General features: G+C 38.3%; 2 protein-coding genes across 3 annotated transcripts in view; one reads left to right on the top strand and one right to left on the bottom strand.

Moving 5' to 3' along the window:
* The window catches only part of LOC140227555 (large ribosomal subunit protein eL6-like), a 211,089-nt gene that overhangs the window by 129,094 nt on the left and 58,050 nt on the right, over positions 1–23,945 (top strand). The window lies entirely within an intron of this gene.
* LOC140226866 (TNF receptor-associated factor 4-like) lies at positions 4,837–19,347 on the bottom strand. Its single transcript, XM_072307296.1, has 8 exons — positions 19,022–19,347; positions 16,162–16,210; positions 11,715–11,819; positions 9,231–9,470; positions 7,849–7,926; positions 7,028–7,156; positions 5,619–5,823; positions 4,837–5,165 (listed from the first exon to the last, which is right to left on the bottom strand). Exons 1-8 carry the CDS (start codon positions 19,345–19,347, stop codon positions 4,837–4,839), a joined length of 1,461 nt encoding a protein of 486 aa, XP_072163397.1.

The raw sequence follows: 23,945 nt of genomic DNA, 5'->3' as shown, positions 1-23,945 counted from the left end.
GCCCCCATTATCATGATTTAGCATCACATAGCTCTCTGCGTCGTGAATTTGAGCGGACACTAAAATGACCCACAACCGATCGTGAGAACTGAGACGACGCGAGATCGATTTCGATAAGCAATTTTTTAGCATAAGCAGAACATTTTTTTTCCTCAGGACGTCGGCGTCGCGAAAATTTAAAGCTCTCTGATAACAATATAATGTCATCCTAGGACAACGCCACACAGTGTTGTAATGCATTGTGCGTGACACCCGCGAAGTCCAGTTTACTATGCCAAAAAGCTGATAGCTATCTAGCTCCTTCTTGTCCTTGTCGTCTATGAATATTGACGACGGGGGAGAGTCAATTTTTAATGAAAGTCGTATATGTTTCATATGTACAGTAGTGCTGCTTGCCCTAAAATGAGTTGGCCAATCTCTGTGACTAAAGGGGTCTACTATTAAAATAATCTTTTTGAGGCTTATTAATGGAACTTGTGCATAACAGCGGCTGGCGGCGGGATACGTTATTTTTTTTTTCTTCTTCTTTAATGCGTGTGTATGATGTGTACATATGTGTATATTTGTGTTTGTTTGTTTGTTTGTGTGTGTGTGTGTGTGTGTGTGTGCGTGCGTGCGTGCGCGTGAGCATGTGTGTATGTGTGAGTATTAGGGAGAGAAAGAGAAGGAAAGAGAAAGAAAAAAAATTCCAAAGAAACATCGAAAATGGTCTTGCATTTTTATGCCTCGAAAGAGTGTATACTACAGTACTCGTTATCACAATGACTCCACACAATTGAATGTCAGCTACTCAAAACGAAGCCAGGGTATTAAGCATCCAACCATGATAATGCCAACAAAGTGATTAACTTGGAAACCGGCAGATCATCTTTGACCATTCCCTTTAAGAAAATTTTTCATTCCCGTTTTATATCTTTTCTTAAATCTATTGTATTCTTATCCTTATTTCGATCCAATTAAACTAGCAATGCAACTCATTTCATAATCAAAAGCGTCTGCTATGTTTGGTGTTAATATCGTTCATGCGCCAGCAAATGCCTAAGATTTTGAAAAGTTATAGGTAACAGATTTTTTGTGCAGCTAGCGCCTGTAACCAATATATTATATTTTTTTCCAACGATGATTCAGATCGTGTGCAATTTAAAGTTGCTACTAATTTCATGGAAGTTCAACAAACGTCTTAAATCAAGATAGTATATCGCATACCTACTTCAGAAGGAGTAAGCTTGTTTGACGAACATTCATAAGATATATAATACTGATTGCATTTTAAAATGTACCGCGGTCAGTGTCGACCGTAAAATAGATAAAACAGGAATGAATGATTGAATGAATGAATGAATGAATGAATGAATGAATGAATGAATGAATGAATGAATGCATGAATGAATGAATGAATGAATGAATGCATGAATGAATGAATGAATGAATGAATGAATGAATGAATGCATGAATGAATGCATGAATGAATGAATGAATGAATGAATGAATGCATGAATGCATGCATGCATGCATGCATGCATGAATGAATGAATGAATGAATGAATGAATGAATGAATGAATGAATGAATGAATGCATGAATGAATGGATGGATGGATGACTGAATGAATGAATGAATGAATGAATGAATGAATGAATGAATGAATGACCTGGTGGTGATATTTTTCAGTCACTGCCAATACGGATTCAAATTTTGTTTCTAACCCTCATTAGATAAGCGTAAATCAAATTAAGTGAGAGTTGTGGTTCCGATGAATATCAACATTTCAACTTACATGTATGTTTGATAATCATTAGAAATTGTTTGACAATGTGAGAAAGCCATTGGCTTCCTGGTTTCGTTTGAAATGGAAACATTTTCAGTGTTATACAGTATTGCTTTATGCCTGCAGATGTGTACACAATAACAATAGCGATCTCTAGATCTGCGAAAGCTATGTAAGACGACGCAACCTCCTGGGTTGGACAATGGAAACAGCCGTCTCGCGCATGTGCAAAACACCATTTTTGGCCTGAAAACGTCGTCTTACATAGCGCTCGCGTCGCAGATCTAAAGCTCGTTATTGACGACTGGCGGGCGCGCGGCGTGCTTTAGCATAGTAGTGCTATCGATGACCACACAAAAGACAAATATATTGTGAGGTTTCTAATACACTCCATCCAGTGCAACTGAAAACATTTACCACACACACACACACACACACACACACACACACACACACACACGCACACACACACGCACACACACACACACACACACACACACCAGTCCAAGCACTCTCTACAATCAAACACTCATTTGAAATGCGTTTTTTTTTTTCTTGCCGAGACCCTGGGAGTGCTCATCTCTTCTGCGACTACCCATTACTTGTCCTGCTTGTCCACCTGATATAACATGCAAGATACTAATGCCTTCTCAAGGTCCTATATTACAGACATGACTGAAATAAACTCGAAATGGGACGCAATCTATCTATCATTGTTATTTTATTAAAGTATATCACATCAAAATGTGGAAAGGACTATGAATGTACATCGATATAATTACAAGGAAAAATGGAGCAACAAATGTACAAATAGACGTAAGGACATTTTCATTTAATAGTAAATTATTGTGGTGGAGCCGAGACGATAATTAACGTGTATTAGAGTTTAAGATCACGTGAGCGTTAAAAAAAAGTATGGATGGTGATGTTCTCATGAAGACATTAAATACGAGAGCAAGCCAGTTAAACTCGGTACAGTGCAATCTGTAATTATAGCGAACTCACTGGCGCGCTTTATTACTTATAGATATGAGCTCGTTACGTATTCCGTATCACAATGGCGGGATGAGGAAAACGACGTTGCTATGGTTACAGGGGAAAATAATTTGTCGCTCACGTTATGCTCTTTGTAACACGCCGCACATGCAATCAACTGCCAGCCATATTGATAAGGAACACATAATTCATTATGTCTGTCATTTTGACAGCAGAAGTTTTGACGATTTTTTTTTTTCGAGCTTGAGGTACATTTCGTTCACAAAGAATGCGAGCCATGTGAAGATGTAACCCATAGATTTGTGTTCAAGCTGCGGATGAGCCTCAGACGCAAAAGATAAGTCTTCTTGCCGTTCATTTGCTTAAGGACCTCACAGGTTACATAAAATCCGTAACATAATGGCTTTAGAAGTTCGTGGTACAACATGATGCGAAGCACATTTTGCTGTAATGTAGGTATAAGATATGTGTCGCCGAGAAACGTAACGTGTGTTAAAGATCAAATTAGTATTTGTCCATGTGAATGTGTGAAATTAAATGAATGTTGATGAAAATATTTAAGAGGAACTACCCACTGCTCTTCATTTCTACCCATTTGGAAAAAAATACGTTGAAATTTATATTCACAATTCATTCTCTCTACTTTGGCGTCAATGCATTAAGACACACACACACACACATAATGTATCTTCAGACAATTTCAATACTCGCTTGCATAGCTAAAATTGGTCTCTGTGGCTATGATACACTTTACAAAAATAATAATTTGACAATTCATATAGCATCAACAAAACCACCTGTCGCATTCCCACAGTGCGACTGATAGCTGGATTTGCCCATTGCGATCTACGGTAGATCGTAAGTGTGTTCTCATTGGTCGCTTCCATGTCCTATATCGATTACTTCATCCGACTGTGGTATAAGTGAATCGATCGATGGTGTGGATGGGGGTGGGGAGGAGGAGGAGAGTCAACTAATGGAAATGGTTTGTGAATTTGTCCTCAGCCGCGGCAGCATCGTCAACATAACTCGAGACTGGTCGAGCAGTAACGGGAGTGGAACAAACTGTTTTGTTTTGGCAATAATATACAGTGTATACTGACGGGTGCGCTGCTGTGGTGAAGGTTAATTGCCTTGCGAGTGCAATTTACCAAATTCAAGTGCGGATTCGATTGCACTGCCGTCCATTAAAGTGTGTACCAATGGATGGAAATTAAACGATCTTCTGCCGCGATAGATATCGACTCCCCGTCTCTCTCGCGCTCTATCACTCCTTCACTCTCCAACTCTCATTGTCTTTTTTTCCGTTCTTTAACCATCTGCTTTTGAGAGTATCATATAATCATGATAAATTTGTCAAACACTTTGTGATAGAAACCGCTAAGAGAAAGGAAAACGTTCATACTAGCATACAACTGAAAAGGGATGTGAAATGAGAATACCACTGCAGCCACGTAGCTCAAAATCACTGTGTGGTAGCTAGAGAAAATTTTGCTATGATACGAAATCAAACGATCACGTCATTCACGAAATAATACTTTACTCTAAATAATATTCTCACTCGTTTTGCTATTAGAAAGTGTGGACCGATTTGGGGCCACTGCCATACCCTAAATATGGTAACCACTATTCAATTAATACAGATATACAAAAAGGTATCGTATGTCGATGGTAATGAGCATTAGTTCAGTGCCCTCTACTGAATGTTGTGAAAACGGTTATACACGACTTGATGGTTGATAACGATAATGGCGACTTCTGATATTGATGATAACATTATGACAGTAATCATCTTGCGATAGTCGTATTAGCTGTGAGAATTAAACTCATTTTAGCTTCGTAAGGCAAAAGGAGAAAGTCGTTAAAACGAAAAACTCAAAGGGTATTCTCATCACTCAGTCAGTGTATGTTAATACACCTAGAGCACTTGATTGATGTCAATTATGACAATGTCACTTTAAAATGTGAGCAAATGAAGGTGGCGACTTATCAGTGGTCATGGGCAAAGTGTCGTTAAACTTTCACATGATCTAGCGTGCACGTCTTATGCTCGGCATCGCTTCGACGTCGCTCTCATAGCAGGATCATGTTATCGTAGTCAACCTGGACTTTGACGAACATGGTGTCGTCGCGGATGTAGTCCAGCGTCTTGATCATGTTCAGCGGCACGAACTTCTGCGTGCCGAAGCTGGCGTTGCGCTCGCCGAGCGGCCGCCCGAGGAACGGCTTGTTCTCCTTGCACGGGTTTGGCTTGATGTTGTAGGAGATGTTCCGGCGGGCCGTCGGGTCCTGGCACTGGTCGATGAGCGTGAAGGTGATGCGATGTGAAAAGGGCCAGGGAAGGAGGGCGTCGTACTCGCCGCGGTTGATGCACACGAAGATAGACATGAAGTGATTTTTCGCTGTGCACGAGAAATGATACCAATGACGACAATATAACATAAAAATAATGTCAACGAGAAACGAAGATATGATGTGGAAAAGACGTGGTAAACAACTGCAGCATGAGAAGATGGACATTGCAAGATTTCCGCTGCGTATAAGAAATCAACGAAGATAGAAAAAAGTGATAAAATCCACGCAACCAATTCATAATAATGGTAAAGTAGACAAAATGTAATGTGAGTAGTATATTTGAGGGACAAGTGTTTGCTCTCTCTACATTACTAAATAATTGCTTCTGTTACTTTTTTTGACGCCAATCACCCATGTACAATAGCTGTAGTAATAACTGTACATGTCAAGATTATGATAGTTGTTGAATCCGATGAGAGACAGAGGGAAGATGCAAATAAGACACAGAGAGTGGCTCGTACTAGACGAGTACAAGTACGATAAAAGTTGCTTAACCTTACCTTTGCCGTCACCGTTTAGACAAAGGGAAACGGAGAGTTTGTAGCCATGGCGACTGGTGAGGAAGGGCGGGCTGAAGATGGTGACCTTTTTCCCCGTTTTGGCCTCCTGCATCCTCTCGGCGTACTTGTCGATCTTCCACACCAGCTGTGAGCCGTAAAGCTTCTCAAGGTCACGCACTTTCTGCATACACACTCCCAGGGAATCCTGTTGAGGGTCAATGAACATAGAGTACCTCATATCCCCAAACGTTACAACGGAACCCTCTGCAACGATAACTTTGCAAATAGTGAATCAATTCAAACACAATTTCAGGGTATGAAATTATAACTTATTATCCACATCTTACAGAAAACCCCATCCGATTATCTTTTTAGAGCATGTCAGCAATCCCGTCCAAGTTCTTTCCATTGTGTGCACACATCAATATGCAGTTCCAAGAGCATCCAATGCTAAACTTGGAATAATCAAACCCATGACATGCTTTACAACGATCTACATTTTTCTGTGACCACTTAACCAAATTGAATGGGATTTTCTGCAATATATAGGTAAGGTGTTATATTTTTAAACCCTGAAATAACATTCAGACAGTTTGATCATATTGAAATCAGATTTATATTAATTTTCATGTATCTATTTATTTATCTATTTATTTATTTATTTATCTATTTATTATTTTTTTTTTTTGGGGGGGGGGCATACTCGAACATATATCGAGCAGAGGAAATATCGTGTTAATACCAACATATCCGAAGAGCAATTGATATTGTAAGGCAATGTCATTCTCAAGTATATATGGGATAAGAAGTGTGGATGAATATTTTGCAATGATGTCCTAATTCGTTAGTAAAACACTCGAGTAGGCAGCATGGGTTGTGGCAGTCTTCATTTTACACGTACCTTTGGAAAATAGAACTTAGAAACTAAACGAAAACCCAGAATTTTCTTGGGTTTTGTCCTCGAATCCTCGAACCATCCCTCTCCCTCATTGGGCCGGGCCGGTTCCACGGCCCCTGATGGGTAACGATAGGCAACTATAAAAAGACACTTTATTGCGTTTAGTAAGAATAACTCTTGATCATTTAACATCATCTTCGTTGCTAAGACTAAAGACATTTTCTTGTAAGAATCATACATTCTGATAAGACCTATTCCAGGGCATAGGGATTTTTTACGTAAAAAAAAGAACACTTATGAAAATGTGATTTTACACCAGAGAATCAAAATATGGTTCCACAAGAAAAATCAAAATCTTTCCTTTTATAACCAAAGAAGAGTGCTAGGAATATTGCGTATGAAATATAAACACAAATAAACACAAACTAACACATACGCCAAGACAAACAAACATACATACATACATGCATACATACATGTACATACTACATACAAATGCATGAGTACTCACTTTATGTTCATTTAGCGTCTCCTTGTGGGAAGTCAACGTTTCCGTTTGTTTAACCATCACCTGACCCACAAGGCTCAAATGGTCAGTAGGCTCGTCCGAAACATGTTTCTGCATCCGCTGTCGCTCACACTGTGGACAATGTAATAATGTGTATGATTTTCACTATCATCACTTCGATTTTTTTTTTCCTGCATCAGTATCAGTTTCAGTAAGTTTTATTTTTCCACTTGTACATAACAGAAAATAAGTATAACAATATCGAACATATTATTTACAAGTCATAAAAACATAAACAAGATTTCACATTACAAGTATATATAATCATGTGAAATAATACATGAATTTCATTACAGATTTTTAAGTCTATAGGGGAAACCGTTATCAATAAGCAAATCGCTTGACTTGGACAAGGTTCATCGAATATCAAAATCCATTTGCACATAGCCACGCGTGTCTGCGTTATCAATTACGATGGTAAGCAGTATGTAAGGTTTAAAGAAAGGTTACGAAGTGTGGAGCATTAACATCAATGAAGACTGTGATGTGTTCTACATGATTAGGGAGTTTTATTACGATATTTGCAGAATGATTATTCCATCTTTTCAGATATCTCACTGTAAAAGGTTATCAACTGAACTGCGAAATTGCAGCTAACCATCAGTTTTCTCATATCTTTTTTTTTTTTTTTGCTTTGATGATCGATTGTCGCATTAGATTATAAAGAAATAAAGAAAAACATACATCATGTTTAGCAAAAACTTTTTTCATGAATAAAAACCAAGAAGGTTAAACATAACAGTACTCGACGGAAATGCATTTACCTTGTACGTGCAACCCATTGTGCTGAAAGGGCAAGGAATCTTTGTCTTTGGGCAGTCTTTGTCAACATGTGTTTTGACCTGAAAGAAAAATGATATTCACACCATGAAAAAAGAACCTTCAAATAGTGTATGTGCGTAATGACAACCGACGCCAGAACCAGTACAGATAAAACAGCTGTTCATACTATTTGTAGGTGTATTTCAATACATTGATTACTGTATGCAGTCATACACGAGAGAGAACACTGAACACTATAAAGCACATACACACACGTGCATATGATTATACAAGTGATGGTATACATGTGATATACATGGCGTGACGCTGAATAAACCAAGCCCTGATTTACATAAACGATATATATAGACAAACTTAGGTATCGGTCCAATGTTGAGAACGAGGATACAAGCACGACAATGTAGGTTGTAGTCATTTTTACTCTCGCGGGGAAACGAGTCTTTTTCTGTCCCACGATGTTTAATGTGAGCTGAAAATAGTGTGTTAATCATTTTGTATTGCTCTTTCATAGCATTTATTCATTTTTTATTTTCTTCGTATACATTCATTTATCTGTTTAGTTGTCATCATGTACATGTATTTCTGTGATTAACACAAGGTCATACATTTTTTTAATAGAATCCCACTGTGGTCTTGTATTGGGCTATGTTAAACATAAGAGAACTGATGTTACACAATGTCATGTAGATCAGTTTCTTATTTTAATTATTTCATATACATCCGTGAATGCAAACATGCTTTTTTTTTCTACATAAACTTAACAGTTACCATGCGAATATAGCAATTCAGTATTATCTACTACAAAACAGAAGAAATCCATTGCTTGAAGGACCACCTGAAGACTGACGAGACATGACAGTTCTTTTTAATCTACTCTTTCTGAAATGTACATTAAGAGTTGGCACCAAACACCAAATGATGTGATACATCACTTTGGCCCGATTTAATTAAAAGTAATTTTCTATAAGCGTCCATTAAAAAACTCTCGAATACTTCAGCAGAAACAAAGTATTAAAAATGTACATTGAAGATGTATATAGAAATACACATAAATTGTGTGTGTGTGTGTGTGTGTGTGTGTGTGTGTGTGTACGTTTAAAAATAGGTCCACATCGGTATTGGATTTTGCCACACATGTAGATAGGGGAATATTTCTTTTTAGCCTCGTAAAAGTTCGATGCATGCTCTCTACCTCACCCAAATACAAACAAGCACACAAATACACACAGACAGGCAGAAAAAACAGAGAGACAGACAGACAAAAAGACACGCACATACATACACACACACACACACACAACCACAGACACACACACACAAGAGCAATCGTTCCTGGCGTGTATTTAAAGTAATCTTCACTCACGTCTCCTCTGGGTATCTCCGTCTCCTTACACCCGTTCGGGCACGGCACGGGAAAGAGCTGGCAGGCGTTCATGTGGGCGATCTCGTCCTTGTAGAAGATCTTCTTGTGGCAGAACTCGCACTGCACCATCCGCTTGGTGCAGTCGTCTGCCAGGTGGGACTCGAGGAAACGCTTGTCGAAGTGGGCGCCACACAGGTTGGTGCACTCCACTTCCACGTACATGCACTTGCCGACGTGATCCTTGACGTCACAAAGGAAAGAGAGAAAACAGAGAGATATATAGAGAAGAAGGAAGATGAACAAATAGAGAGCAAGATAGAGTAGTATGGATAGATAAAGAATTGTGCAGAGGGATAAAAGAAGGAAGAGATATGCAAAGATGAAAAGATAGCAGAAAGAGAGAGATAGATAGAAGGAGGGGAAAGACATTTATTGCGCATTATTCTGAACATACAAAATCATATGCAGAGATTTTACGTTGACTCATCTGGTATACTCATTAAACTTTTATTTTCTGAATTTAACAATGTATCCCTAATATTGCAGAGATCACACGGCGTTAGTTAAATATATCATCAGTAACATCAGAAAAAACACAAACATTTATTGTGTCAACCTGAAACAGAATATATATCTTCAATCTTCTCAAATATCTTACCACTTTAAGGATCGATAAAATGTTCAGGGATTATAGTTTTGCAACCAAAATAACAAAGACATATGACTGAAATAGGGATCAACTAGGAGACATTTTTCAGTCTTCAGCTCTGTGAAATACTAACAATAAATGATAAAAAAAAATACATACAAATATACAAAACACGGAAAAGAGGACTCTGGGAGTTGATGGGTTAAATAAACTCTTATTTATCAGTTATGCACGATTCTCTGTCAAAATAGGGTTTACGCTTACCATTCGCCGAGAAAGTCTGTGTGGCAATAATCACTCTGTGAGCGGAGCAGCTATAGCCGAAGCTCAGTAATAAGTAATGCGTGTCTCTCGGGAAAGAAATGACTATGGTAATACCCTAACAAGCTAGATTATACTATCATATTGTCATGACTGGCGTGGTTTATTGAAGCGCTGCTCTTTAGTTTTTCACCGAGACACAGCGATGCATAGCGTAAAAGGCAAATCAATTTACTGTCGTCCCGATAATTGGAAACAAATTAATTCGCGTGAGCTGAACAATACAGTAGTCATGTATCGAGCGGGGATTCTGTCAATCCCGCTACGGTTTGTCGACAATGGAATAAGACTCGGTACAAAGCCAAAAATAATGAATACACGTCATACCGGAAACTCTGACATTTCCGTCCACCGGGATATATAATATATATCCATCAACACAGAAATATCAATGCAGAGATTATACTAGTTAGCCACGTTTTAATCGTTTGGTATTTTCTTTCTCCTTTCAGATGAAGAGATGTGTTTTGATTGTGTATTTTCATTCCGTTGTACACAAAATCCATTTACTATTATTCAAATATAACACTTCTCTAGTCCGTTGGAGGTGGTGATGGCGGGGGGGGGGAGGGGGAGGGGGTGCACGGTGAGGACGCAAACACACACACACTAATACACATTGTGTCTGACAAGAAAAAAAAAAGCAACAGCAACAAACAAGCAATAAAAAAAAAAACCCAATCCCAATAACAAATATACCCCTGCTCATCTGCGGAAAATAGTTACTGTCTGGGCCTACAACGTATCACTGTTTGATTAAATTGTCGATTTGGGTCGGATGACGAATGAGAAGAGCAGTAAAAAAAAAAAAATTGTGCAACCAAAGTGGGCCTCGTCAAGGCAGGTGAGCTATGGGCTTTATCGGCTCCGGGTGCGGGTTGAATATGTATGACAGTGCTTGGTGAATGGGCGCGTGTTCAAAACAGTGCTTGCTTTTGGCATTGCTTCAGACAAGTTTTGTTTCGACTTGTAATCGAAACGAATGGAATGTACTTTATGTACGCTATCGAATGTTCTCTCCTCAAAAATCATGGTTGACTTCTTTTGTGAGTCTTTCTCGATTTTTGTCAAATTGTTTGTCATAAAATCATTGGATTGCTTGTCTCTCTGCGGCTAAGATTGGGACCATCCATAATTGCGCAAAGATATACGAAAGTGAAGGGTTCTTGATACCCTAAAGCCCACCGCACACTATACGACTCGCGACTATACGACTTACAGACTTTGGATCCGAAATAAATCACAATAGCTCCAGAATAAACACACTTATTTATTTCAGATCCAAAGTCTGTCAGTTGTATAGTCGTGAGTCGTATAGTGTTCGGCGGACTTTACATTAGTCAAATTGCCATACGAACCTTCTTTTAAACCTCACATACGCATGCACACATACGCAATGGCTCTACATCAAAAACCCATGAAGGCGCCATCCTATGGATTAGTATGTATTTACATTCAAGGTGTCAAATGTTATGTCACGTATGTGAAAGAGAGTGATGACGTTGGAGCTCTACCTTGTTTTCCTTGAGAACCCCTGTCCAGGGGCATCCTTTGTCGGAATTGCAACATTTCACCGCCAGCTCTCCGATCTCGTTCCCGAAAGCCGTGTCGACGTATACCTGGCAAATGCAATCAGGCAGATAGGAATTAGTTGCTACGAGGGAAATCAAAGTAGTATCAGGAAAACATTTCAGTTGCCTCTTGCCATATATAGAGGAAATGAGTTGATTAAATCAACCATTCATGATCACATTAGTTATGGTGTCCTTGGCGGTGGCACTCCACTTAAAGTTTTAGGTATAGTTATCTTAAAGATCGCCAAATGATGGAATGTTGAAGTATACCATTTATACAGAAATGGTAAATTCAACATTTTTCAGTATTCAATTTCAAATTAACAAAAAAAGTTGGAGGAGTGAAAACATTGGTATTCACGGAAAGAGAAAATATTAACAATGCACATATTGATGCAGCATTGCAAAGCTTAGTATAGATTTAACTCAGCAAAAAGAATGAAAATATCATCTTGATTTGAATACTTCACCATGTTCACGATCTATTTTGTGATTCATAAGTGTGCACAATGTTGATTTAGCGACTACAGGTTTTCAATCATATCTTGCGGAGCGTGTTGTTTCGTTAAAATTTGAAATCATGAAAATTGATTTTTTTTAATAGCATCAAAGTCCAAGTCATACTTTTATTTTCATTCGTGTCTTGTGTAAAAATATTTATATGAATGTTTGTGTTTGCATAGTGCATAATTATGTAAACATATACATAATCTCGCATAGGTTCTACGTACTTATGCCTTCAAACCCTTTCACCGTAATTTTGATTTTAAAAGTTAACCAATTCGTTCGTGATGTAAGAGCGTATTGGCAAAGACTGTGTAGAGTATGAATGCTTCAATTTTGTGGACTAGGCGTTTTGTGTTGCTAAGTTGCTCTTCTTCGTCCATGTCTTAGACTGCATTCCTTTTTAACCCTTCCCCTTTGACATCACTAAAATCCCCACAGACTTTGTATACAATCCTCCAGCTTGCCGTAGGCAGTGGGTTGAAGTAGCTGGGTCCTCAGACTTTAATGTACTTCCACCTAATGTTACGAACAACAGCCTGCAAGGTGCTTTGGACTCCGGGGACCTCGCGATGCGCAATTCTTTTAAGTGGCTGATCGATCCAGCTTAATTCCAATTTTGTCCCTGCCACACCACACCATGGGTTTATACACACATATCGATCGGTCGTCATAGGAATAGCGATCACACATCTTGACGGCGGATATGCCCAGGTGCTAATAATACGGACCTCTGTCCGAAGAGGAGATGTTACGGGCTCCTTTGTTTCTCGAGCGATTAACGCTAGTAATGCTTTCACAATACAAGATGTAAAGCCTTGGAATGGCCACAGTGATGTGCAGCGGTCAATCGAATGAATGTGTGTTCGAGTTTCGAGTATTGTAGCTCTGGCTGCTACTTCTTAAAGACGTGCCTGCCACCGCAGGGAAAGGAGAAATATAGACTAGCAACAAATTAAGGAGGATTGGATGAAGGTGTAGAAAGAAACATTGATGGAAGAGAGGGGGAAGAAAAAGGAAGAGAGAATGCATGCTATAGAAACAACGGGTACACGTCACGAGACCGACACCCACGAGTCATACAGCCCATAAGTCATACAGCCCACGAGTCATACAGCTCACGAGTCATACAGCCCATGAGTTCGACACTAAGCCAACAAGGCCCACGAGACCGACACATTACGCGCCGTGTTGTATCTGTCGAACTCGTGGGCTGTTTTTACCTAGTGTCGAACTCATGGGCTTTACAAGTATTTGCCTAGTGTCGAACTCATGGGCTGTATGACTCGTGAGCTGTATAACTCATGGACCTGTTTTCAATGTCGAACTCGTGGGCTGTGTGACTCGTGGGTGTCGGTCTAGTGGGATGACCCCGAAAGGACGAGGGATAGAGAGAGACGGAGATGGGGAGAAGAAGGGAGAGAAAAAGAAGGAAAGACACGCATAGTTCCTGGGTATTGTATTTATTCAGCCAAATTAAAACAACATGTCTAGGGGTGCAGAAAAGGTACGAATACCCATGCTTGTCTGCACCCCTGAAGTACGATTACACACCATCAATTTAAACAAATTAAAAATTATAATCGGAACATTGAAATACAAAAATCTAAATACACTTTAAGTATAAATATAATACAGTAAAATGAAAATAAAATCAAGCTCTGGCCTTCAGAACAGCAATATTGCACAAAGAATGGATAATCAATATAAATATGTTGATAAGTGATATTGCAAAAGAGGAATAATCATCTAACAACAAACAATATTGCAGAGTATACAAGCGGGATATTAAAAAAAGTGGATGAATATATCAAAAAAGTCTATATCATAATGTATTACATCAGCCAGAATAAGGTTAGAACGTTCACCAAATGAAATATGTTACATAGAACATTGTAAAATAAATTCACATATACATAAACAGTGTCTTAATGAATATCTAAAACGAGAAGAGATGTACTGGTTACAATGTTACTTGGCAATGAATTCCATGCCTGGGCAGTCTTGAGATAAAAAGAACATTTGAAATAATAAGTTTTTGCAAACGGGATATATACTTTCTTATTATGATCATTTCTACCAAATCTGTTCTCTCGTGTAATTCTTTGTTGTCCGGTGTCCACCATATCATTTATCATTTTGTAAAAGATTATAAGTCTAAAATAATTACGCCTTGGGTGACTTAGCCTGCTACCAAAGCGCCTTTTGACATGTTTGACATAACACGTCTTTGATCTAGGGCCACGCGTTCGCCCTTTTTACGATTTTACAATTCATGACTATATATATATATATATATATATATATATATATATATATAATATTATATATATATGTATATATATATTTTTTTCTTTTTTTAAGCATTCAAACTCTTCAGGGATTAATTCTTTGCTATCTTTAATAATTCTTTGATAGATAACGAAATAGAGGGCGAATCATGTGCTAATGGGGAAGGAACCTCAGTCGGTTGCAATAATTAACGTAGGCAACAGACGACACATAGACATAATTCAAGTCCAGTTGTATTGATTTGGCGTCACAGTTAATGTCATGTGTATTGGGATCAAGTCTGCCGAAGCGACAACCATTGGACTCTAATTCGCTCCAAGGTATATGACACACTGCATGACCATGTTTGCTGGGTATGCTGTGTTCTGTGACGTCGGCTACCATGATGACGAAATAAACATTTCTTTCTGACTTTTTTATTTGTCTCTGCAAGCGTTTGGGAAAGACTGTCGCAGACAAATTTTCCCCATCGAGCTGACAAGAATCAACATCGTCCTCAACGTTTTAACAGGGTGACTCAGAAGATACGAGCGATACAGTATCAAGACCAAAGCGCATTTCTGCGTACCTGCGACAGGCACGAATGTTATACTATAATATAACATCATTGGTCGTTTAATAGAAATGTTAGTCGGTATTGCGTGGGCGCATTCGCAAACAATTTAGGTGACGGAACTGCAATCATTACTGCATTCGATGCCCTAATCCGGCCTGACAAGATAATAATGTATCGGACAAGCTTTGCCACTGACATCGTGTGACATTGAGAGATGCAATGCGAACGATAGATGCACAATGGCATTGTGTTTAATATGCTGCCTGCACGTTTTTCTATATTGCCACAACAGATTAGTTAAAGAGCCGCGGCAGGCGTTCTGCGTTCTAAATATAATAGGCAAGATTATGACATTACTTTTTTTGAATGATGTGAGTTCCTTTGCAATGATTAAAGAATTAAAAGCTCAGGTTTCTAAAAATACGACATCACATTTATCAACCTTTTTGGGCTGCCTTATTTTCCACGAGAACTGTTTTTTTTTTTGTTTTTTTATGCTCGTGCTTGTCCTTTTCTCTCGTCTATACAGATCCACGGTATGCAAATGCAAGTTCATATAATAAGTACTGTCCGTCCTGCTGATGAAATTTTAAGCGGCTGATGCTTGGTGACATTTTTGTTTGTTTTTCTCTCTCTCATTAATATATTTCATGGAAGAATGGTTTCAGAAATATATCACTTCCATTTGTCGTAACGAAATCACAGATAATCTCCATTAATTTATTTTGTTTATTTAGGTATAACCGTGCACACAGAAAACTATAATGCACTAAGTATGTTGTAGATGAATTCACGCATTGGCAATTACACGATGATAGTCAAGAGAAAAACGGTCAATCATTTGAACCAACAAGAAAATTTTGAAGAAAATTCGGTAATAACAATAGCTTGTCGACAAAAATGCGTTGACCGTTTTCTCTTGAATATAAAAACCTAAGATGTAACTATAAGATTATGATTACGAACACACGCATCATACAACATACAGCATTTGAATTAAGATGAAAATAAACATACGAGTAAGGGACAATTTACCTTATCTCGTGACACGGCTGCTTGATCGAGCGGACACCGCGGCGAAACCCTGCAAGAGAAACGGGATCCAACCATACCACATGGTAGCTGTTTATTTGTGTATAATTCCCGAATAAAACGTTTTACTAAATGTAACCGGAATTAGATAAGAATATCTACAAATGAAATCAAACAATACAGAATGCATTTTGGCAAACACACTTAGGTTAAATTTGTCAATGATAATTTTGTGATGGCTTTGACGACCATTTAACTGCGTCTTCAAGCGTATTTCAATTCAGAATTGGAAATGTTCAGTTTTATTAAATCAAAGTGATTCTGGTCAGTTTCTTAGAAATTGTTGAAGACTTGGGTTGGTTGGCTTCTTTACTTATTTCTGCAGTTTTTGTTGTTGTTGTTGTTGCGTGTATTGATATATTACAACAATTATAACAAAATTAGTTAACAGCAGGAAAAGTAATGTAATGAAGTACTTAAGTGACAATGATTAATCAACTCTTAACAAAAGCTATATACAATGTATAAAATAATGAACTTGATGTGTGTTAAAAAATGTAGATGGAAGGCATGCTTTACAGATGTATAAGCATGGCTTAAAGACTAAGTCATCAGAATCAGGTGAATCAGGCAAGCAGGATAGAATTGGCGAGTTATCGTTGTGATGTCACGAATCTGCAAGAGTGCTCAACATCATCACTAACTTGTACACGTACCCACACATCATACAACATGATTTAGGAAGGTTATGATTATTTGGGTTTTTTTTTATTGATTGTATAGAAGAAACTGTTCAGTATGATTATCCTGAAAAATAGAAATACTGTTCAGTATAATTATCCTGAAACATAGAAATGATTAGGAAACAAATGAACTCTTGGCGTAAAAGCTCTCTAACGGTGTTTAGTAGAGTTGTAGTAATTAACTGATTGCTGCTATAAAAATTGAATCATTTGTTTTGTCTTTGCCAATTCCTAAAAGTAATGTTTTGAATGGGATAAATGATATGTTTCATAGTTTTATAGGGGATAGGAAGCCTGACAAAATATATAGAATAAAATGTCTAAGACATATACACAAGGAGGAGAGAAAATGGTAGATATTTATGCACAGGTTACAGTACAGAAGATATCATGGATTAGACGATTGTTATATCAACTACAGATAAATGGTCAGAAATATTATTGTGTTGATTTTTACCTCAGATTCATTCATTCATTCATTCATTCAATCATTCATTCATTCATTCATTCATTCATTCATTCAATCATTCATTCATTCATTCATTCATTCATTCATTCATTCATTTATCATCACTCATCCATAAAGACTCGGATGTCAATTTTCTTAACTATTTTAAGCTGTAAAGAAGCAGGTCAGGTTAGATCTTGTTATATTCAGTTCTGAAGTTCTGAAGCCAGGTCTGACTTCAGTTCAAAATATTGAATGGAATTTTATAAGACGCTGAATAGAATTGGGTTGATTGAAAGAAAATAATGTTCGTTTTGTAACTTGTCAGTTGAAAATTTCATACATCTGTTGAGTGAGTGCCAATATGTTAATGAATTATGGACTGAAGTAAGAGAATGGAATGGATTAATATTAATGAGAGTTTAGATATAATATTAAAATAAATCATTTGATTTACTGGTAGGCCTACATGTATCAGCAATTCGGCACTAGATTGTTTTACTATGCTTTTAACACAGGAAATTTATGACTGTAAAATAAGAATAATAATACCTCGTTTTTATCTATATAAAGATACCATTAGGAGATATTATAGCAACAAAAATCTATCGCAAGAAGTAATCCAAAGCTGAAAGTGTTCCGGAATAGAAAATGGTATCTGTTCAGATATCTGTTTTCTTGATACGTATTATTATTCAATTTTCAATTCATTTTATTTTCATACTTCTCATTTATGAACATTACAACAGAAACCAGACAAGTTCTTTTACCTTGAGAACAATGTGCAGAAAACAAACAATGTACATGGTGATAACACAGTAATTACATGTAATGATAACTGGTGATACAGTCACGACAGTTCATTACTTGTCTTTTTGAAAGTGCTTTTTTTTTCAGAAATATTATGATGCACTATGTGTTTCGATAGATATACATTAGATATAAAATGATAATATATAATGATATCTCAGTGGGGGTAAAATCTGTGACTCGGAAATAAGAATCGATATTAACTTTCAGCAGCCATCTCATTAGCCAGTCAACCGTTCTGATCTTATTCTCGTCATTTTGAAAAATCCAAATTAGATTCGATTATAAGTAATCGACACGTTGTGCTCGGAATAATGTCGATGCGTTGGTAAATCTGAATAGCTGGTAGACCTGTAAGTTGTAGGATATTATGACGTGTTTTCTTTTTTTTTTTCAGGTTTTGTCGAGAGCTAGAGGACCATCATCATTTGTATTTTCCAAATATAAATTATTTTATTAACGCAGTACAGTGGGATATTCTTTGGACAACGCACGTAGAGCGATCAAACTCCAGTATTGATAAGCAGTTTACAAACACACACATATACACAAAAACAAACAAACAAACAAACATACATACAAACAAAGAAACAAACAAAAATTCATACCTCTTGCAATTTGCTAGTTCTATCCGAGCCCTTTTCAGTGATTTCAAGTAACACACTGTGATGCCTATCGAGTTAAGCAAATCTCTAACACCAATCCATTCATGCGATATTCGAACTTAATCATTTACGGTAACTTGACTGGCTCGTCGAATCGATTTCTTGTCGGCATATCATGCAGTAATGTACCACAAGAAATGTAGATCTTATTTAAACTGCGGGAAGGGCGTGGCCGACCCACTTCATGCATCACATACCTGAGTAGCTCCGGGAGACAGGACGAGCAGCATCTGTGACCGCACTCCTCAAACTGCACGGGGTAGCGAAGGATCTGTTGGCACACCGTGCACACGTACTTCTTGTTGACCTCCTCAATGGGCATCACTTCCATGTCGCCCATCATAATCACACCCTTCTTCTTCTTGCCCCTGCTGCTGCCGCTCCCCGACGACTTGCCCGACCCCTTCCGGGAGCTCCCCTCGTCTTCATCTTCGTCCTCGTCTTCGTCTTCGTCCTCCTCCCCTTCCTCATACTCCTCATCCTCCTCCTCGTCGTCGTAGTATTCCTCGTCGGGCTCTGGCATCTTGATGTTTTACGCTCGAGTCACGAAACGGAAAGATATTACAGAGGAAAATTACTTCTGCGATCGCCCCTTCGCTATTACATCTATGACTGCAGTGATAAAATGTGGCTTTTCTTGTTTGTTTGTTTTTTTCGCATTAATCACAGCGTCTCATTCACAAGTTTCTATCACAATGTCGAATCCCATCCAGTTTTAGATAACAGATCCGACACATGAAATGCCTGAGAATCAATGAAGATGACTTCGTCACATCCCTTTGTTGCGCACCTGATCGAGGCAAAATCTCTTTCAGAATCATTCGTGTATCAAAGACGTTAATTTTCCTGAAAAGAGACGTTCCGTTGTCGAAAATGGCGGTATTCTCACCCACGCAGACTGTCTGCTGCACAAGTATGACAAGGTTATGTCTGGATGCGTGTAGCCTCCCGAGTTCGTGGGGTGCCGAATGAGAGAGCCTTTGTTTCCCCTCTAGTTTCCGACACGACGCTTCGCTTTGCAAGCAGCTAATGGAATATCATCACGTTGTCCCACCTGCAAGTGAAATGAAGATGGTATTGATAGGGGATTAAAGCAAATGTGGTTGCCATGGCGCTCATCCCGTTTTAATATAATTGCACGCTCCCAACGATGCGGAAGGGTTCATCCGAGTGCTATTCCAGGATGAAAGATCCGCTATATGATGCAGCAGTGCAGTATTTAGTGAAGGACGCGACTCAACAGGTGTTTCCAATTATTCATAACTTACCTGCCCTGTCGATCACTGCGGGAAAAGCTTTTTACCCAACACAATCAACCAATCAACTAATCGACCGTTGTATTATGTTGTTTTCCTCTTCTCCTTTTGAGTCATGCTATTGATTCTCAGTTCAGTTCCATGATGCATAGCTGATTATGTTCTTATTTAAAAGGTTGGAAATGAAAGTCATTTCTCTTACTGGTTGAATAGTTCGACATGAGACTGTTGTTTGATCTATGGAATGTGGCTCGACTTGGGTTAGTTGGAAATCTGACTAATGCCAGACAATTTTATTTATCATTAGTGGTTGAAGTGCTGATTTACTGTCTGGTGCTTTAAACTCGTTTGGCATCGGAAGTAGCACATTATGTTTCTCGTCTATCTTTGGACCGGGGTCTGTCTGTTTAAAGAGTTTTAAAATTGTGCAAGTGGTTCGAAAGGGATTCAAGTGTCAAATTCGTTGTCTTCTCTGTTTGAGCTTAAACTTGTCTCTCTCCTCCCGTAGAGGGGGGGGGGGGGGGAGGGGAGGGTTATAAGTTGTTTGTTTTTGGCTGGGTAAGGCAATGTTAGATATTAGTCTTAAAAGACTCTAGCTTGTTTAGCTATATTATCATAACAGAATTATCGTTAATAGTAGTCATAACCAGTGCCAACTCTGTCAAGTGGTGGATTTTTTTTTTCTGTGGTTTTTTTTTTTTCAATGATTGATGATGATGACGACGGTTAAGATGGTTGTGGTTGTGGCTGCGGTTGGTACGAATATTCTATCGCTATAATTTTTCATGATTCTCACTGATTGGATGATATCATGCGTGCATTATTTGTTTGCAAATTGCAGTGAACAACATCAGCTCATTGCACGTTTTGCAAACGTTCGTGCCACAGCGGGATTGAAATAATATTGGTATAGCAGATACCGCAAGATGAGTACCATCCTATCCGCCGGCTTTCATCTTCATCATTCTCACCAATAATGCATGGAGTTCCTCTATATCTTTGTTCTCCTCCAGAGATGTATTAAGAATACGTTCCCTTTTCTGCGTCAGTGCAAATATATCTTTCAATACACGGGGAGCTGAGCTTACTTTAGGAAATTGATTAAATTCATCCTCACGATCACAGCAAAGTGGTCATCCATTTGTATAAATGTTTCCATGGCGACTGAATGGCCGGAAACCCCAAGTCAATTAGGGATTGGTGGTATCAGCAGAAAACAAGAGCAGATAATCGGGTTGAGTCACGCGCGAGAGCATATGCCTCTACCCTTCAAAGAAAACCCTCCGTGGTGATTAAATGAAAGGGCGCACCCTAGTATTAAAGCCGTGTTAGTAAGGCACCCTATTGGGCAGAGTTGTCAAATTATCATATGGACTTAACTGCCGTTTATTCTGTGCTCTGTATTTTCAACTGTTTTTGTTTCTGTGTAATGTAAGAGACCTACACCTTCCACGGTGTGCGGGTGCTGTGCGTATAGGTGTAAAGAAATGTATGCGCTATGACTGTGTGAGTTGAGTTGCCATCAGTTTCAGATGGATTTTTCCATGGCGTGATCATCCATGATAAATGAGATTACAGCCTCTCGCTTCACGCTTCTTTAACATAAGGACATATTTTCATTTCCCCTGCATGTGTTCAGTACCGACTAATAACACATATACTTTATCAACATAATTGCACCTTGGTTGGATGACTTTACGATTACACGCTTCACATACCAGAGACAGAACATTAAACTACATTAGGAGAAATATTTTGTTTTTTTAATTTCTAAAACGAGCTACGAGCATAAATCATCGATAAATACTGGATGATTGCAATCAATCACTTTTATTTTGAGGAGGGGGGGGGGGGGTGTGATGCGGATGTTGTGGCATATCTTGCTCGTCAAATGTCGAAACACCTGTTTTGTCACAACTCATTACTTCCAACAATTGATTCGCAGGTGTTCTGAACAATGCCACATTCAAGGTCTGTGACAACCTTGAAAAGGCTTTCATGCTCTATTCATGTTTACACGGTCATTGTGGTACGTTGAGTACCTGCTGCGGTGAGGATCTACTGCGCGTGCGCTTGCGGAATTTACCTTGAGAGAAGCCATTCATCATACTCCTGTCCTATTGACAATTAAGTGTAATCTTCAACTATGTACATGTCACGTTATTAATAACTGTCACGCTATTGAATACCTATCATCTCGTAGACCTACAGTTCTGGTTAAGTCTCTCTCTCTCTTTCACAAATTACTTACTTAGAAGATAAAAAGAGCATGATCAAGACCTTAACAGGATTAAAAACACACACACACAGATAATAGGATTATGGATTGTATTTTGAAGAAAATACTAATTTCATGACATTCTTTTTACATCGTTGTACTACTGTGACGTCACAAATGGATGTAAATTTTGATCAGGGGAAGGCTGCACATGAAACATTTAGACGAAACTTTTCAAATTCACAACGGCAACTTTTAATTCTGTTTCTGTTCATGTCATCCTCGGTTAATTTAATGATTAAATCATGAAAATAAGAAAGCATTATGTCGCGGCGGCAGAAAACAAACAAACAAACAAACAAACAAACAAACAAACAAACAAACACTTTTATAGAGGGCACATGGCACATAGGTCTATATGACTGTGTGGGTATGCAGGTGCGTGTGTGTAGGGAGTCACGTTGTATAGATGTAAATGTAAAAGTGGGACGGTTTGTAACCCCGTTCTGTGGCAATTAAGTGCACCATCGGTTTCATTTGGCAGGTGAATTATCAATGACCGAATATGAGGGGACGCATTTCAATTTTTAAAGCTGTAGGGCGATTTCACGGACTCTGAACATGGATGGCGCTTCCTATTATGTTCAGTATTAAGCTATGCCAACGTATGAATTGACCTTACTGGAAGAAGTTAATAATGATTGCCGATATTTACACAGCGTTGCCACGACGATTTGCAATCAATTAATATGAAGGATTGTTATCTTTCCATTATTAATAAGTTCGGGTAAACTAGACAAACGAACGAATAAACTCAATTACTATAATCTAAGGGCGAAGTCACGTTTACTTTTTAATTTTCTATTATTATATTATCCCGTATTTATCAGTACCGAGACCTCTTTCCAGATCATCCTAATAATCATGATCATTGAAATTATCCTCATCCTCATAAAGCACCACTAAACAGTCCTTTTTCCAACCCTCTATGGTTCTTTTCTCCTTCTTCCTTCTTCTCGTTTTCTCTTCTTTTGCTTCCTCTTCATACTATTTCATAAGCAAGCCTATGTCTTCTACGTACAGAGAATTGCTGCAAAACATTAAATGCAACAGGTGGTAAAATGTACTACGACAGAATATCAAAAAATCTTGCAATATTGAATAGAGCAATTTCTTTCCACTGACCATTTAAGAAAGCATAATAAATATATCTTTTTTAAATGGATAAATTATCACATTGTCAATTTGCGGGTGTGTGCTCAGGTACGTAGTTCTAATGTAAACTATTGCCATAATGCAAAAAGAATATTACAGCATCCGATTACTTATGGGGTAGCAGACCAATCAAGCGCTGATGCATTCGTAGAACACCCTTTATATTTAGCATTCTATAGACCCAATTACAAATGCATACTAATAACGCTGCCAAATACCCAATTACGCTAATACTTGAAGCAACACAAGATTTAGGCCAAGGCCGAAAATGTTCGTACCGTAATGTGTATGTGGTTTTATCAACCCGGCAACGTTTAAACCGAGGCCGAACATTTATTAGCGACATTACATTTCCCAACCACGCGTGGTAAGGCTGAGTTCACTGAACTGGAAGATAAAATACTATTCAGCGCAAGTGATAGAAAGTAACAT

This window comes from Diadema setosum, chromosome 4 (genome assembly GCF_964275005.1).
Source record: "Diadema setosum chromosome 4, eeDiaSeto1, whole genome shotgun sequence".
NCBI classification, from domain to species: domain Eukaryota; kingdom Metazoa; phylum Echinodermata; class Echinoidea; order Diadematoida; family Diadematidae; genus Diadema; species Diadema setosum.
The sequence above is the reverse complement of the archived record's forward strand: the minus strand, read 5'-3'. Positions and strand labels throughout refer to the sequence as shown.